At 45.4% G+C, this 16,474-nt stretch overlaps 3 protein-coding genes across 3 annotated transcripts; all 3 read right to left on the bottom strand.

The window, feature by feature from the left end:
* Nucleotides 1-1,485: 1,485 nt before the first annotated feature.
* LOC124655660 (myosin-4-like) lies at nt 1,486-2,819 on the bottom strand. Its single transcript, XM_047194523.1, has 2 exons — nt 2,589-2,819; nt 1,486-2,322 (listed from the first exon to the last, which is right to left on the bottom strand). The coding sequence occupies exons 1-2, from the start codon at nt 2,817-2,819 to the stop codon at nt 1,486-1,488; spliced, it is 1,068 nt and encodes a 355-aa protein (XP_047050479.1).
* Nucleotides 2,820-3,500: 681 nt separating this feature from the next.
* On the bottom strand, nt 3,501-7,330 carry LOC124655659 (protein PEP-RELATED DEVELOPMENT ARRESTED 1 homolog, chloroplastic-like). The gene is made up of 9 exons (XM_047194522.1): nt 7,073-7,330; nt 6,400-6,555; nt 5,736-5,804; nt 5,459-5,629; nt 4,768-4,911; nt 4,471-4,617; nt 4,311-4,376; nt 4,149-4,208; nt 3,501-4,048 (listed from the first exon to the last, which is right to left on the bottom strand). Exons 1-9 carry the CDS (start codon nt 7,328-7,330, stop codon nt 4,004-4,006), a joined length of 1,116 nt encoding a protein of 371 aa, XP_047050478.1. The 3' UTR covers nt 3,501-4,003.
* A 2,596-nt stretch (nt 7,331-9,926) lies between these two features.
* LOC124654297 lies at nt 9,927-13,500 on the bottom strand. Its single transcript, XM_047193312.1, has 3 exons — nt 13,183-13,500; nt 11,902-12,627; nt 9,927-10,801 (listed from the first exon to the last, which is right to left on the bottom strand). Exons 1-3 carry the CDS (start codon nt 13,498-13,500, stop codon nt 10,073-10,075), a joined length of 1,773 nt encoding a protein of 590 aa, XP_047049268.1. The 3' UTR covers nt 9,927-10,072.
* Between the last annotated feature and the right edge of the window lie 2,974 nt (nt 13,501-16,474).

Raw genomic sequence — 16,474 nt, 5'->3', positions numbered from 1 at the left:
ATCATATTAGTACGCAACTAAGAAACTACCAATTGCAGAAAATACCTATTGCAGCATGCGTAACCGGAAAATACAAGTTGCAATATATACATAACCAAGAAAATATTAGTTGCAATCTATATGCAATTGAAAAATACTAGTTGCAATCCATGGGCAACTGAGAAAATATGAGTTGTAACTTGTGCGCAACAAAAAAATACCAGTTGCAACCTACTTATACTTTTCATATCAGCTCAGATCTCGAAACAAATCAAATGATTAATAAATCAACTAACCCTTAATAAAAATCAGTCACCTGATTTCTGGCAATCATTTGAACTGATTGTATACAATGTAATGATAATTGATAGCTGTATCATATGACTCGAAATTTTTAACAAATATTTTGGGTATTCACCTGCGTACCCATGAATACACCATAGACCCGCCCATGTTCTTAGGAGGCATAATTTGGTTCTTACTATGGTATTCTCCATTGCCTAGCTAGTGCTAATGTGGCCTCTCCGGTTTTCATGCTTGACTTGGAGTTGTGGGCGTTCGTTTCCTCAGATTTGGTGTATCATTTAATTTGCTTTGTAAGAGGTTTTTTCCAACATCTTGCATCCGTTCGACCTTTTGTGGTTTTATTTATGACGCGAAGCAATAGCATATTTCGAGATGTACAGAAAAATATGAAGTTCTTTTTTAAGGTAAAACAACAGCTGTTCTGCCAATTCATTTAAGGTGATACACTGATACCACGATATACCAAATCAATAACAATAGATACACCTAAGGTTTATTTTAATAATCTATTTAATATGTATGTTGTAGTTGTTAATATTTTCTTTTATACTTCATGTTTCCTAAATATAAGATGTTCTTGTAATTTTTTTTTTGTGAAACACAGTACATACATAGATCTCACATATACACACGTATACTCACCCCTATGAACGCACGCACACCCTACCCCTCTGAGCACCTTCAAGAGACTGTGTCTAAGAAATTTCATCAGATGGGTCTTGAGATTGACGAAGTCACCATAGACGTCTTGCTGTCGATGGGAACGTCGCCTCCCACTGAAAAATATTTCGTCTTTAATGAGACACCAAAGTATTAAACCTGGGGTTTGAACTCCATTGGGCTGGTGGTACCACTGCTCTCCTAACCACCCAACCACAGGAACATCTCATATTTACAAACAAAGGAGTATATGTGATCAAACTTAGAAATTATTGAATATTTTACTGAATTTGTGGGCCGCCTGTTTGGGGATGGAGTGGATAGGGTAAAATTTCCCATGTGAAATATCAACTTCTTGTTTGTATTGGTAGTGGCTGGAGTACCCATCGAGTTCTGATTTTTTTTTCAAATGATCTGTGAACATTAATTAAGATTCAGAATTTTTGCAGCAGATCAACAGTTCACACCAGCGGTATACACTACAAAGTTACAATGAACTCTTCTCTCCGGCCCCCGATAGTCTTCTTCTCATCCGCATGACTATCGGTGGCGCCGAAAGCAGCAAGAAAAGCAGGAACAGCAGGACGAAGGGCTTGGGAACTTGATGGAGCAAGTGCAGCACCTCTTCGGGGCCCTGAACTTGGGCATCTTGATCGTCCTCCACCAGCCGCACCACCGGCGCCGCTGGTTGCCGCCGTGGCCAGCAGCTTGGTCGTGGCCGTGGCCGTGGCCGTGGCTCTTCTCCGAGTGCACGCGCTTCCTGAGCTCCGCCTTGGCCTTGCGCAGCCGCGTCGCGTACTCCTTCCTCCAGGCGACGAACTGCCGCTTCAGCATCCTGAGCTCGTCGACGGACATGGTGCCCGGCTTCACCTCGGCCACCGCCTTTGCCGCGTGCTCGAACGCCTGCTTCTCCCGCACGAACTCCTCCGCGAGGTTTTCCGGGTGGTTCTTCTTCGCGCTAACGTCGACGGGCTGCTCATGGCGCTTGACGGACGACGCTTCCTCTGCCGTTGCGACCGGAGGCTGCGGAGCCCGCGTGATACCGACGCTGGATAGTTCCCGGCGGTGATGGCCGCTCGTCGACGGTCTACCCGCAACCGCAACGCTGTGAGACATCTGCAACGAGCGTGCCTCTACCTGCTGCTGCAGGGCGGCGATCTGCCTCTGCAGCTCCTCCTCCACGGCCCTCATCTTGGCCTCGCACTCCGAGAGCCGGGACTCGTAGTGCTCCACCTGCTGTCGCAGCCCGGAGATCTCCTCGTCCTTGTGTCTCACGTCGTCGTCTCTCTGCTTCACATCTTCCTCCGCCTTAATAGCCCGCATTTCCAGCTCCAAATTGATTGAGCATTTCTCATTCTCGCGTTCTTCTTCTTCTTCCTGTAACGACCCAAATCATTGTCATCCACAAGATAATTAGGGCCTCTTTTATTCGCAGGATTTTAAAAATGCAGGGATAGTAGAGACCATGCTCGATGCAACTATATATATATATATAGAGGATTTCGTTTGTAGCAGGTTTTTTTAGAGGAAGAAATCAAGAGGTTTGAGCAGATGTGAAATTTCCTATGAAATGCAGTAAAAGAAAATTTCCCTTTTTCAGGCATGCAATGCAAACAATGTTAATGCACAGTTGGTGTTGGCACCTGGGGCGGCGGAGGAATCGGGGCCAAGGGTGGCCGATTATGCCATGGTGCCGGGGAACCCGGCCTATGCACGGAGGGAGGCCGGCCTCTCACGGTGGGGCGCGTGGGCAGCGCCGGCGGCGCCGTGTCCTCCTTGGGCTTGTCGTCCGGCTTTCCGATCCCTCTCTGCATGAGCGCGTCCAGCATCACCTCCATCGAGCTCAGCGCCGACGACAGAGACGACGTCGTCATCGGAACGTCGATCGTGTCAACGCAAACCAAACGCGCGCTAGAGACCACCCCGCGCTGCTTCCTTGTACGATTCAGCTCTGTTCCACCATGGAAAGTCAGCACCAAGATCCCATGTATATATAGGCAAGATCCAGCACGAAACAATCAAAACGGAATTGCAGTCGACGTACCTTGAATAGGCCTGATGATGAGTCCGAAACGGAACCCTCCTCGGTTCAGGAACGGAACGACGCGGAATCGGGAGCGGAGCAAGACTCCTGGTTTGAATTGAATCAGGGAGGAACGGCCGGGGAGAAGAGCTGGCCGGGCGGCGTTACCCAACGGCCTCCTGCTGCATGTCTGGGACGTTGGCTACGGCGTTGCCTTGTTTTCCCTAACATTTCTGGTTCACCTACGGTTTGCTCGTAGTATTGGCGTCGTGACTCTCTGCCTGGGCTCTGGAGATTTCGAACAACCGCCTCTTTTACGACCACGAATGGTTCTCCGTACTACCAGGAATGTCTGATGCACCATTTCTTTTTCGTGTGCCAAATTTAGCTGTTGGCACCACCCAAAACATTATTTTCTTCCTTGCATTTGTAGGGCGTGTGCTGTGGTTGGAAGCAAAGAAACCAACACCATGAGGGCAATGTCACCCGGAGTTAAACCTAGCGCGCAGCATGTAGAGTCTGATCACCCAAATAAGTGCACAAATATGAAGTCAGTCAAGTAACCGGCTACAAAGGAACATATCCATCACTACACCTGAATACACATTCTAAAGTGTCTAGCGAGTTGCAAGCTCCAAGGTAGGCTACACTATCTAAGAACCTTGCAAAACCCTTTTCGGTCCGGTAGTAGTATGTTCACTTTGGCTAGTGCAGCCACATGACAGTCCGCACTACTACTTGAAGAAAGCTATCGCTACTTACTAGCATCATTCTAACTAACCGTTCCATTGTGCTCATCTTCAAGTCTTCCAAGTTACTCCCAGAATGCAGCCTGCGCATGATCATACCATGGTACTCTTCTGCAAGTAAATAGTTGGCCTTCAGGCGCCCCGGTCACTGTATTTCTTCTGCTTCATTTCTCAGCTAGATAATTTCTGACCCACCCCATGAACAAGCTCCGTAACGAGAATAATATGTCGATAGCAGCTTGTATACATTTTCCGTATATGTGCAAGTGATCGCATGCAACATTAATTAGAAGGCTATCTCCTGAAGAATTCTCAATGTTGTTTCATGTACCTATAGCAGTCAGTCAAATATGGAAACACCACATTATGTTCCGGCCAAGAGTGCCATACAGGAAAATTAATAGTTTAAAGGAATGAATAAGGCAGCTCACCCATTCTAAATGTTGTGCTGTAATGCCCGATGTGTTACTTGCATATATGCCACCAAGAACCTTACCACAAGTTGAAGAATTTGAATTACACACAAATATGAACCGTAAATACTGGGAAGAAACTTGAACAAAAAATGCATTTTTTACAAATTACTATAATACCTTAGAAACTGTCTCAAGGAACATTCCTGGCCGGACAGGGTGTGGCTTGCGGCCTGTTACATTTTCCTAATGTTCATGTAAGCATGTGGAGTCAACAGTCTGGTTACTATGTGTGAATTCGTGATGAAATCAACTATTCAAGTTGTATCCAAGGCTTTACCTTTTCAGCTGTCCCAGTTGGAGGTTCCAGGTCCGAATTTGGTTCAGTGCTATCGGCACCTTCCCCTTTGCCAAGCATAACATCTCTAATCATCGTCTCCACTGCTTTCCCTGGTTTCAGAGCAACCAGTTTGCTCAAGAAGTTCACCTGTTCCACCACTTTTGCTCATGAGGATCACAGACCAAACAGAGCAGCTCTTATACCAAAGCAGAGCAGATCTTGAACCACATCGAAGTAATCTAGTATTAAAGATGCCGACTGTGTCATGTCAGGAGTCTCAACATATCTAAAACATACCTCTGCTTGAGGAAGGGTATTGAGACCACGATCATTTCTTTCGTCTAAAAGGCCACCTCCCATCATATTTCGAGCTTCCTCTCTTACTATAACTAGTCTGGCCAGAAGTTTTCGATCGGGAACTTTGGATCTGGTTTCCATTGTCTGCAGCAATACAGAAAATTATGTCAAAATATTAGGGAACCATTTGTTGACATGAATATCCAAATAAATTAATTACTTCAAGCAGCACTCTTCCAAATACTTTAATCATAAACAAGAAGTGCACTTTCTAGCGATTTATCTCTGTTAATGTTTCAGATTTTCAATACTAATTACAGGTTGAGTTTGCCATCATCACAGATTGCAGTATCAATTTAAATGACCTGTAAAGTTTTCATTTTTGAGGAACTGTAAATCATGTCTGAATAGGAAACTTGAAATCTCATTCAGAACTAGAATTCTGAATGGTATTTTGATAAAAGGTACCAGGCTTCTCTTGTTCTCCCTCATTGTAAAATAAAACACAGGTATTTGTAGTTCTCAAAAAATGAAAACTATGTAGCAACAGGAGCTGATGCTCCGCAAGCCAATACTACTTGTGCTCCATATTATTATATGGGTACTAAAAGGACCGAGAATCTCGGTACGAAGATGTCAAGATCGTATATTCATCATCAATGCACAACTCTGTTCATGCTCTTCAACCTACCTCCAGCAGATCATCCGCCTGATTTGCTATGTCATTGAGATTTGCTCCTGGAATTTGAACCTTCAGGCCTTTATCATTTTCAAACACACCTCCACCAGCAGCTACACGACGTAGTAATTCATGTCTGCTCTCCTTCTTTTCAGTCTGGCAAAGAAGTCCAACCACTTGAACCTGGTTCATAAAATGCGCACACTTGTCAGACAGCTAAACTATGCCTACAGAAATAAAAACTGATGTACTCATCCACATAGATTGTTGAGCTAGAAGTAAGACTTACATGTGGAGGGCATTTTTTCGTGAGATGGTCAAGCACTGTCTGCTTGACTACTTCAAGAAGAGAGTGACGCTGCCATCATAAAACTGATATATAAGTCAAGTAGACAAAGCTAGTAGGACAGGCAAAAACATATACATATAACAGGATAAAAATAGTAACTCCGACTAATAACAGTGCCGAAAATAACTTTCATGGGCATCGCCTATACCAAATTGAGAAACAATTTTCAGGGATATCTTCAAGAACTTAAATCCATGTCTAGATAAGGCCAGTGGTCAATTCAAAATGACTGATATTATAAGATTAAGGTGTTAAATTAGTAAACATGTCTCGCAACAGTTCTGGCGGACTTCAGCGTTACCCTATTCCTACATAAGATTCTTGGAGATATCCCCTGGAATAACTTGATTACATGTTTAGGCGATGCCAATGAGAAATTAAGATTAGTACATGCATACAACTTAGTGCATTATCATGAGTGGACAACGACAAATGGACTGACAGAATTATAGATCGTGCATCATTTTGGTATCATAACGGCAAGCACACAGCATACTTATCCTTGGTGATGCTAAATGATCTCTGAAGGAATGTTCATCCAGAGAAGATAGATGCAGGTCAATGATGTAGAAAGCTTAGTCAGGCACAGGAAGTACCAAGCTACCTCATCATCACCATCCTTCTGTGCGAGCTGTATCATGTAATCGAGTGCCATAAGAAAGCCAGACTCCATCTCATCAACCCTGTTCCCAATGACTCCCTGCGCCACAAGCTCCACGGCCACCGCTGCAAATTCGCCATCCATCTCCATGTCTTCCATCTACAATACCACCAGCATACATAGACCAAAATAAAAACACATTGTTACAACCCTCAAAAACAGGAAATTTTAACAACTGACCCACACTGTGAAGTATACCAAGATAATCTGAGTCATTGTTCAGATTCACTTATTCATAGTGGTCCGACAATTTGAATACAACTTACAATCAAGCTTGATTATCAAATGTATACCACAATGGATGGCAAAATAATCATGGCAATGGCTGAATTGAACAGTTAATATGAGCCAATTCAGCTAAGAGAAAACCCAAAAGTGATACTACCTTTGTTGGTAGATACATGACTTACTAGAACACCATGCGCACAAACTTTGAAAACTAATGTAGAAAACTAATGATCCTTCGTGATAGGTACGACCCACAAATCTCAGAAGGAATTGCCATGTCAGGAAACTGCTCTAAGAGACTAAGACTGAAACTGAACAAAACAGGACAAAAGCTTCTACATATATCCATCGCTAGGAAAACAAGCGAAGAGATGACGAGATCCCGTACCAGCTTGAGCATCTCCTGGAGCACGGAGGCGACCTGCTCGCCGCCGCGGAGGAGGGCGTCGCACTCGGCGGGGTCCCACTTGGCGGGGTCGTTCCCGAGCGGGGACGGCGAGGCGATGGGGAGGGGCACCTTGGGCTTCGTGGCGAGGCAGACGGCGAGGGTGGAGCGGGAGGGGAGCCGCGGGTTGGGGTTGGAGGCGGCGGGCCTGCGGGGCGAGCAGGCGGAGGGCGGGCTGCGGGGAACGGAGAGAGTCGCCATGGCTCTGCTTTGCTGCTCGGGATGTTCCAGAGGCAGAGAGACAGGATGGGGTTCTTCCGGGTTTAGGGCGCTCTCAATTAGTATTACTGTATTGTATTTTGAAACCACTCTCAAATGTAATTCGAGTAGTTTCTAGTTTGTCCAATTAAGCGAGGTGGACAAAATTATTAGCATGAAGCAGCAAAAAATTATTTCAATAAATATTCCCATAGGATAACAAGAGCCAAACAGAACATGAGAGCGTCGTGCGTCCTACAAATAACCACTAGTATCATGGATAAATAAGGCTTCCTTTCTATAAAAAAAAGGCAGCATAGTTAGTCTGGAAAAGAAAGTATTGTTCACTTTGGTTGAATGTGCTTCAAGTGACTAGCATATCTTCACTTAAATTTATTTATAGTTTTATCCAACACATTAAATTCGTGTTTAACTCCCATCAAATATGCTATTATGAACTTCTTAAAATGAAAGGGACATCAACTGTGCCAAAGATTTGTACCGAAGATTTTCATTAATCCTGGGTGCATTGTAAGCCCAGCTAAATGTTTATCAAAATATTCATCAATTTTTTTAAAAAAAAATAGGCTGCGCCGCTAACCGAAAGCCTGGACACGCGTACAGGCTTAGGGACGATTGGGTCCGCCTACGAACTGACTATATACTAGACAAATGAGAGATGGCCAGACTCAGAACTAGAAGAGGCACACCACGGGATATATGAGAACATCTCCACCGGCGCGCCCCATAGCGGCTCCGATAACATTTTGGGGGCCGGCGTGGTTTTTGGGCTCGCACCGGTGCGTCCCAAAAGGCTCCGGCTAGTTTTGGAGCCCAATAGAAGCGTCGGCAACCCCGTACCGGTCCCTTCGTAGAGGGCGCGGATCGGGCGCGTCGGTGCCTCGCGGCACGTCAGAAACCGCGTGTGGGCTCCGCCTGGCAGCCAGACGCACCGCTTTCCCCACCTTCCACCCACGTCCGAGCCGACTTCCACCCCTCTAGATCGCCACCGTTGTCGTTATCGTTGCCGTCGTGCCCCACTGTATGCAATAGACACTACCGCCTCTCCAGGAACCGCCATCCATCGACACAGCCGCCACCCCCTCGCCCGGCGGCCGTTGTTTCGCCTGGAACAGAGCTCACCGCCACCACCGCACAACCGCCACAAGAATTTGACGCTTTCCTTCACATGCATCATGAAATCCAAGATGCAGTGTTCCTGCTTAACTTTAGGCGGATCTAGCTGCGCATTTATGGGCGGGGAGAGGAGCCACCAACAATGCATGATTTAATTTTTATTTATTTGATTGTATGAATAATTAAATTTCCATTTGTTTGATTGTATGAATAATTTAACTTCTATTTGTGTGATTGTATGAATAATTAATTATAGTATGGATAAAATGTGATTGATATGTTGTTTTAAAATATTGTAAAAAGAAAAAAAATTGGGGCCGCCGTATGGGGGCGCCGGTGTGGAAACAGCATCGTCAAATAGAGGATGCAGTGCCGGCGCCTATTTGGGGCGCTCCGGTGGAGATGCTCTGAAGCAGTACCATCAGAATCAGAAAGAAGACACCCATTAAGTAGAACAGTAGGATTTACATTCAGTACAAATCATGAAAAGCACTTATGCATGGTACCAGAAAACTCATACAATCGTACAGTAATAAAGATAGATGCAGGATTAACGTCTCCTGAACAGTTAGTATATTAGGTCTGGATATAGGCTTAAGAATGGATCATAATTAATTGATTGATTAGCCGAGAGGCCAAACTGAGTTTGAAAAAGGGGTTATACCGGAGTAAGTCTCTCATTGGACATGGGAATAACCCCTCTTCTTAGATTTTCCGCGTCCTTGATGGCAGGCAAAAGCAAAAGAGCGATAGGCAAAATCGAAACGGAACATGGGAATATCGAGACGTCACCAGAGGCAGTTGATCATTTGCTCTTTCGGAAGATACCGGACTCAAGGTTTCAGCCTTTGATCAAACATTCCGAGGATGGAAAAAAACTGTCAACGGAAACATAAAACCTGCAACATCAGCTCCAACTTCAGCAGTCGAGGCATCTAGCAACATGCCACATAACTTCTGTACGTGCTGAAATCATAGAAAGAAACCTGGAACCAGAAGGTGTCCTATTACTATCTACTATCTACGTTTCTTGACATTGGGATTACTAGAATTGGATTTCAATTATGATTTCCTGCCCTAAGGGAATTCCTGATTGGAAAGGTGCCTCCTCAGTAACACGGAAATTATTCACGAAAATATGAATCTACTCCGTAGAAGGGTTCTGGTATTAGAAGAAGTGAGGAACACCTGACCTGCATAGGCTTATCAAAAGAATGACTGAAAGTATATCAGACTATATGTATGATCAGCTGCCATACTTTGTTGACTTAGAGAATATGTTAGTTCTGAGAATTACTCTCCATGACATCTTGTAGTAAATCACTAACAGTTTAACTGAATGTAAATAGCATTGGACTGTACGAAAATGAAGCGTATAAGGTCTTGACCATAGCTGTATGTGATAACCATAACCTTGATATGCTAATGCTAGCAATGCATTGATAACTTTCTTGACAGAATATACTGCACGATAACTTCCATGACTTATCATCAGTCTCTTTACAGTCTTACTCTACTAACTATAGTTAGCTAACGACATGCCATCCGGCTGCTTTAAAATTGAGGGGAGAGCATATATGCTAAAAGCATCTTGGAACCACTATGACACTACACAGAATTATCCACATCATCTTCACTGTTTTCCAGAACATGTGCAAGGGAGTTGGCTTGTAACTTCTTAAACTGGCATATGAAGTCTGTTGCTTCTGACATAAGAGCATTCTTTGCAGCCTTCACAACACCAGCTTGCTGCTCCAAAAGAGGCTTCTCAGGATCAGTTGCTTTGGTGCCAGCAGCTTTCTTACGAGGTTTTTTTGCCACCTCTCTTCGGGACAACTGATTAATGTACCTCTCATGTAAAAATACATTCTTTATAGGCTTCAGAACTGCTGGACTCAGTTCAGCTTGCTTAGTTTTTAATTTTGACAACGGTCTCTTACGTGCTGAAGAACTCACGCTGTACTTGACGAGGGGAAAGGAATTTATACAGTTGTCAGGGGTTCCAGGAGAATCCTCAAGCGGAATGTTCAATTGTAAAGCAGATGGTGAAGTTTCAAATATAGAGAAGTGATCAGCCTCTTGAGCTTGGTCAATTAGGGAATGCTTCTTCAGCAAATGTCTCACTGTCTTCTGTGCTGCTAGGCTCTTCTGTTTGGCGGTCTTTCGTCTTCCAACTAGAGGTTCCAAGAGATTTGGAACTTTTGAATCAGACAATTTGAAATGTCCTAGAGGAGAAAACTGTATTTTACTTGTTCGGGGACGAGGGGCAATTGGAGCGGGTGTTGAAAGGTCAGCATGAACTCTATTGAAGCACTCTTGGGCAGATTTTCCTGGCACCTGAAAGATGTGTATCAACTATCAACAATTGCTGAACTAACAAAAATGGTAAAGGAACAAATCACCTAGAAAATGCTGAATAATCTATAGGACAAGCAACTAAAGTCCCTCAGCTAAGTACCAAATAGAGTCAAAAAAGTGACACGCTATCAGACATGGCATGTAGTAAATAAAGACTAGAGAATTCCTAGAAATGGCTGAAACCAACTCCATTTGAAACAGCACTTGCAGAGCAGAACTGAAATATTAGCAATCTGATCTCTTGTTTTTGCATGAATCATGTAGCTAGCAACATGAAACGTGTTCTGATGGCCATGTTTTCCACATCCATGTTTGTGTCAACATGTGATGAGAAGGAAGAATGCAATCTAACTAGTATCATTGCACTACTTTTACAGTTTATGTCATATGTTAGTGCCACTTTCCTGCATCTACAAATTAATTGTAACCAATGCCGCACTTTTGTATCTAGTTATTTGAGAGGAATTTTCAGTTAGAAAAGGGAAATTACTAGCTCTAAGGTGCATATTCAGCAACTGTATATTCCATAAAATACCACACATGAAGCATTTATTCACTATTAATGCTCTCCCTTCAAAGCAAAAGGATGAATTGAGTGTGAAATGTTCTTTTTCACCATGATTACAAACCCTTGCAAATTTTATGAGTTCTTGTTTTTAAGAATTGCTCTCTACTATTTTGCTTACTCTGACACTATGTTGAAGTCAGACTATGCCAGTCTTTTGGACATTTGTTTAGCTTTGTACACTTGTACATGGTTTATGTTGACTGCTTATAAAAAACTTAAAAAGCACATCAGCATAACATTGCAGAGGAGTGTCGCAAATCCTAGCACCAATACCAATGAATAGCTCCTGGCCATTTATGTATAATATATTTATAACAGGAAAACCCTTTCCGAGAATAATAATTTAACTGCAGCATTCTCATTGTTTTCTATTGATATTAGTGAAGCCAAAACAACAACGCAGAATGATGCTTTCGTAAGGCAATTTCTGCAACTAAGTATCAAACAACTCTTGTATCTACGAAGATATGAACAAACCAATGGAGAAACAAAATGGGGGGACTAGCAATACCAATTTGGAAACTTTCTTCCAGAAATGTGGGGATGGCCGAGCAGTGAAGTAAGCCTGGCGCAATGTCAGGTCCTGCTCTTCTGTCCAATCATCTGAAGCACAAAGCTGCTGCTGTTCTCCTCCTTTAACACCACATATCTCTTCATTGCATTCCTTGGTGTCCATCAGCGTTTCATCACTAGTTTTGGGCTGCACTATGGAAGAAGGATCATTTCCACCCTTCTTGTGGATGATGTTTCTTGGTTTATTGATAGGTGCGATTTCTGGACAACCAGATGGGTGACTTTGCTTCCCTGATTCCGGCCTTCTCTCCGAGCCTCTCGTCCTCTTCCTTGTCGGCTCCTCGCAACAACTGGGCTTTGGCTCTTGCATCTCACTCTTTTTGCAAGATGCATGTGCAGTCTTTCTCCTGGCAGTGGCAGGAACGTCTTGGGCATCTTCATACAATGTCTGGAGCTCCTTGTGTTCTTTCATCCTTGCTGAAGACTGTAGTGCAGCAATTCTCTGGCTACTCCTTGTCGGATTCTCTCGCGTCTTGCCGCTCTTAACAGCATTTTGAGTCTCCCTGTTATGGGCAATGTCCCGGCGATTCGGTATCCGCGGCGGCCGTTGCCGGTGAATTTCCTTCTCCACTGGTGGCTTGCTCAGACTCGTATCGCCTCGCTGGAACCGCGCAGATCTCCGAACAGGCGCAATCGCTGATTGGTTACCCCTGACTTCGCATTCCTGCAAACAACAGGTAAAACTTAAATCATCGTTCGCCGCAGGATTTATGCTGTTATAACAAGGTGCAGCTGAATCACCGATTGATAAACCATGATATCTGTGATCAAGTGCCAACCGTGAAATGAATCAAGCCTTCCAACTAGCAAGCATATTAATTAATATGATGATCGTGCAGGCATGAAATGGTTAGACATCAAGAGGGAGGTGAACAAAATATCAGTGGCAGAGAAGATAGGGCAAGGAACTAATCTTTTGTTATCGAAGTAGAACAAGATTTTACTTTGGTCACACGACGTGCTGGGATTATGTTAACGTTCTTAGCTGGTCGTTGGTACGAAATCCGCAGAAATCAAGAACCGGCGACAGATTGGGGGAAGAAGATAGGGTTTTGTCTAGAGCTGAACAGGGCGGCCGAATCACGCCACCTCCTGCTCAACACAAGCACATTGCACAGGGAGGAGGAAACCGGGCGCATCACATCGACATGATATCCCGTACCCCCGGGCCGAGATTGAGCCCCATTCCTGCAACCAAGAACAGGATTATTTCCCCTACCTCGTCGTCCTCGCCGTCGAGCACAATCGGGTGCTCCGCATCCTGGCCGCCAAACCGGCGCGCGAGGACCCTCAGAGACCGGCGCACGGTTCCGTCGCCCTCGTCGCGGCGTCTCGCCGTCGCCGGGGTCTTGAACCTCGCCGTCGCCGGGGTCTTGAACCTCCGGGCATCCTCGTCCTCGTCCCGGGTCCTGGATGGTCGGGGAGGGATCCGCTGTAAGCGGGAGCTGAGAGGGGTCGCGTGGTGCGAGCGCAGACGCCCCTTCCACGGCGTCTCGGCGGCGGCCGCCGGGGTGGAGGGCTCGTGCTTCTTGCCCATGGCTGGAGAGAATTTTTGCCAGAAGAGACCACCTGGCCCAATTCATTGACAAAAAGGACCACCTCCTAGCAAAATTGGCAAAAAGGACCACGTGCTGGGTGGCGGCAGGGCCCCCAGCCGACACGTGGCGGTTGCCGCCAGGGGCTGTGGCGGCAGGGCCCCGCCGCCAGGGGCTTCGGCGGCACGTTAGCCCGCCGTGGTCGCCGTCAGGCCGCCGTTCGCATGGTGGGCCATGCCGCCCCACGGCGCGGCGGCAGGGCGACGTGGAGGCAGCCTCCAACGCCGGTGGCGGCAGGCCCCGCCATGCATGGCGCGGAATCTGGCGTCGTGGGTGGACGAACTTTGCCCAGTTGCACTCAGCCGACATGCACTCAGACGACAGGTTCCATCAAGTTTTGATTGCACTGATTTTAATGATGCTTAAGTGCGCGGTGGAGGCAGCCGTTCCCGCTCGACACAGAAAATTAAACACCGAAAGCAAACTGATACAGCAAATAGACCACCGACATTGTGCGCCAATTATTCTGCACTACTTTGTTGGTACGGCTCACACTAATTGAAGGCTATATAAGCCGTCTTACCCGCATAGAAATGAAACAGCAGGATCGAGTTTGCCTTCTCCTCGTCTGTCTTTCGTGCGCAAAATATTGAAGTGAGTATGAGTGTACCTTGCTCCGACCAAGATTTTAGACCGATGAAGGGTAAGAATGCAAGCTTGCCACCGGGGGTGAGAGCAGAGAGGTGTTGGTGCGGCCGCCTTGCGAAGGTGAAGGAGGTGATTGATTTTTCAGATAAGTTCGGCATGAAATATTTCATGTGCGCGAGCTATGATCATGATCCACGCAGACAAACAAGTTCATCGTCCTCGAGGCCTCGCGGTATGTTGTAACAACATGATTAAAAAATTTATTTATATGTCATTAATTTTCGTTGATTAACCGTACTATTTGTGTTGCGGTCTCCCCGCCTCTTTGCATGTGGTTTCACTGGATAGACCAGGAGCAGCCGGAGTGGGCACGCCGCGAGGTGGAGGAGAAACAACGGCGTGCATGGGCATGGTTCCATGAGGAGGAGCGTTTCGAAAAGGCTATTGCTAATGATAAAGCAGTAAAGAGAGAGACAGATACAAAAATTAAGGGCGGAGCAAGCTCGAAATCGTGAGGTGAATCAGAAGAGGATGGATGATGAGGTTGCACGTAGGTATGCAGAGGAAGAGGTGCGCAGAGAGGCCCGTGAAGCGGAGAGGAAGAGATTAAGGGAAAGAGCCGCCGAGGCGCAAGCGGCAGAAGAACGCGGCGACAAGTCCGGAAAATGGCCACGCCGGACGCAGGGAAAGTAGAGTGATATATTTGTACTAACTACGTATGTTAAATTCCGTTTTACTTTGTCGTTGTATCTTAAATTCCGTTGTAGTGAGTAGCCGTATTTTCGCAGGTTCATGTATCTTATTTTGAAACTTGTTGAATAATTATTCGAAATTATAGAAATATGTCTCATACATGGGTCATACATAGATAGAAATAATATTAAAATGCCAGAGTCGTCAACATATCACGCTTGTCGACGACGGCGTGGTGGTCTCTGCCTACCACCAGAAGGTGACCATGGATTTGGTACACGATGTTGGCGTAAACCTCGGCCGTACTGATTTTCCTCATTCTCTGTACGTGTCTCATTTGGTGGTGATGGAGTCTGAAATACGAACTGAGATTCTTGATTTGGGGGAATCAAACTAGCATTTGTGCCGAAAATAGAACCTCCAAAGAATTCTTCAACTATCCCGAAGAACATCATTGCGAGGTTGTTGGGAAGTGCTGCCGTAGTATTGTGGTTCCATCTGCGTCATATCAGGCCATGTCGGGACAGAAGATTCCTGCGTATCGAACGATTCCGTCGTAAACATGCACGCACTAATCATGTTCCGTAATTAACATGCATTAACCCTGAGTTGGGTATTGCGATTGCATGTGGTCACGACCCCGTAGTGGGGGCATATTGTGGCCTAAACCAGCTCCCATGTTGGACCACGTAGGGTCAACGTATTCCTGCGAACGTCAACGACATGTCATTAGTACGCATGTAAATAATCACGTGTTGGTAGGTAATATTAAATATGAGCATACCCGAGTGTTGAATCTTTGCGAGTATTCGCCTTCTGTGTAGGAGAATCGTTGTCCAGATGGATATGACGGAAAATGATCGTCCTCCTAATACAATTGGAAAAAAATGTGTCATTGTTGTAAGTTCAGGAGGAATGTATGTACGCAAGTTGATTACCTGTGTGGCGCCATGGTGTTGAGATATGTGTGCGGACTGTGATCGTTCAAGTAGAGATGAGTCGCGTCGTGGATTAGATGTATGCGAGGTAGAGGAACTGCGTACGGTCGGTGTGGCGGATGGCTGGCTCACACGTACCATACTTCGGTACTGTTCGACGGTGCCTCCGGCATGTCGAATGCTCGACTGACAACATCATCATGGCGGCTGCAACCAAGACGCCTAAGCCCTTTAATGGCCGTATTAAAAATACGTTTTACCAAGGATTTTCCCTCCGTACTATCCATGCTGCGCAAGTTCAAAGTATCCCGGGCGTCCTGTGCGATCCGCTCGAACTCGTCAATCTGAATTGAATTAAAAAATTAATATTGCCTATAAACACATATTTTCTTAATTACAATTATATAACAAGTACCGAAGTGTCACGGTGGTAAGCCGAGGCCCATGTGAGGTGTGCCGGACTCGATGGTGGGGGAGCGGTGAGCAGAGTCCGTGTGCTAGCGCGGTACCATTCATTATACGCTGCCAATATCTCACCGTGGTACCGTCCGCATTAGTGATAAATTACGTTAGCACGTACATGATGATAAGATAAATTAAAATATATAATTACCTATTTTCGCGTATTCCATCGGACTCTGCTTCATCAATCCATTTCGTAATCCATGTTTGATTACGCTCGACTCAGATCGAAACA

The sequence above is a fragment of the Lolium rigidum genome, chromosome 5 (genome assembly GCF_022539505.1).
Source record: "Lolium rigidum isolate FL_2022 chromosome 5, APGP_CSIRO_Lrig_0.1, whole genome shotgun sequence".
NCBI classification, from domain to species: Eukaryota; Viridiplantae; Streptophyta; class Magnoliopsida; order Poales; family Poaceae; genus Lolium; species Lolium rigidum.
Note: the sequence above shows the minus strand (reverse complement) of the source record. Positions and strands in the feature narration are given on the sequence as shown.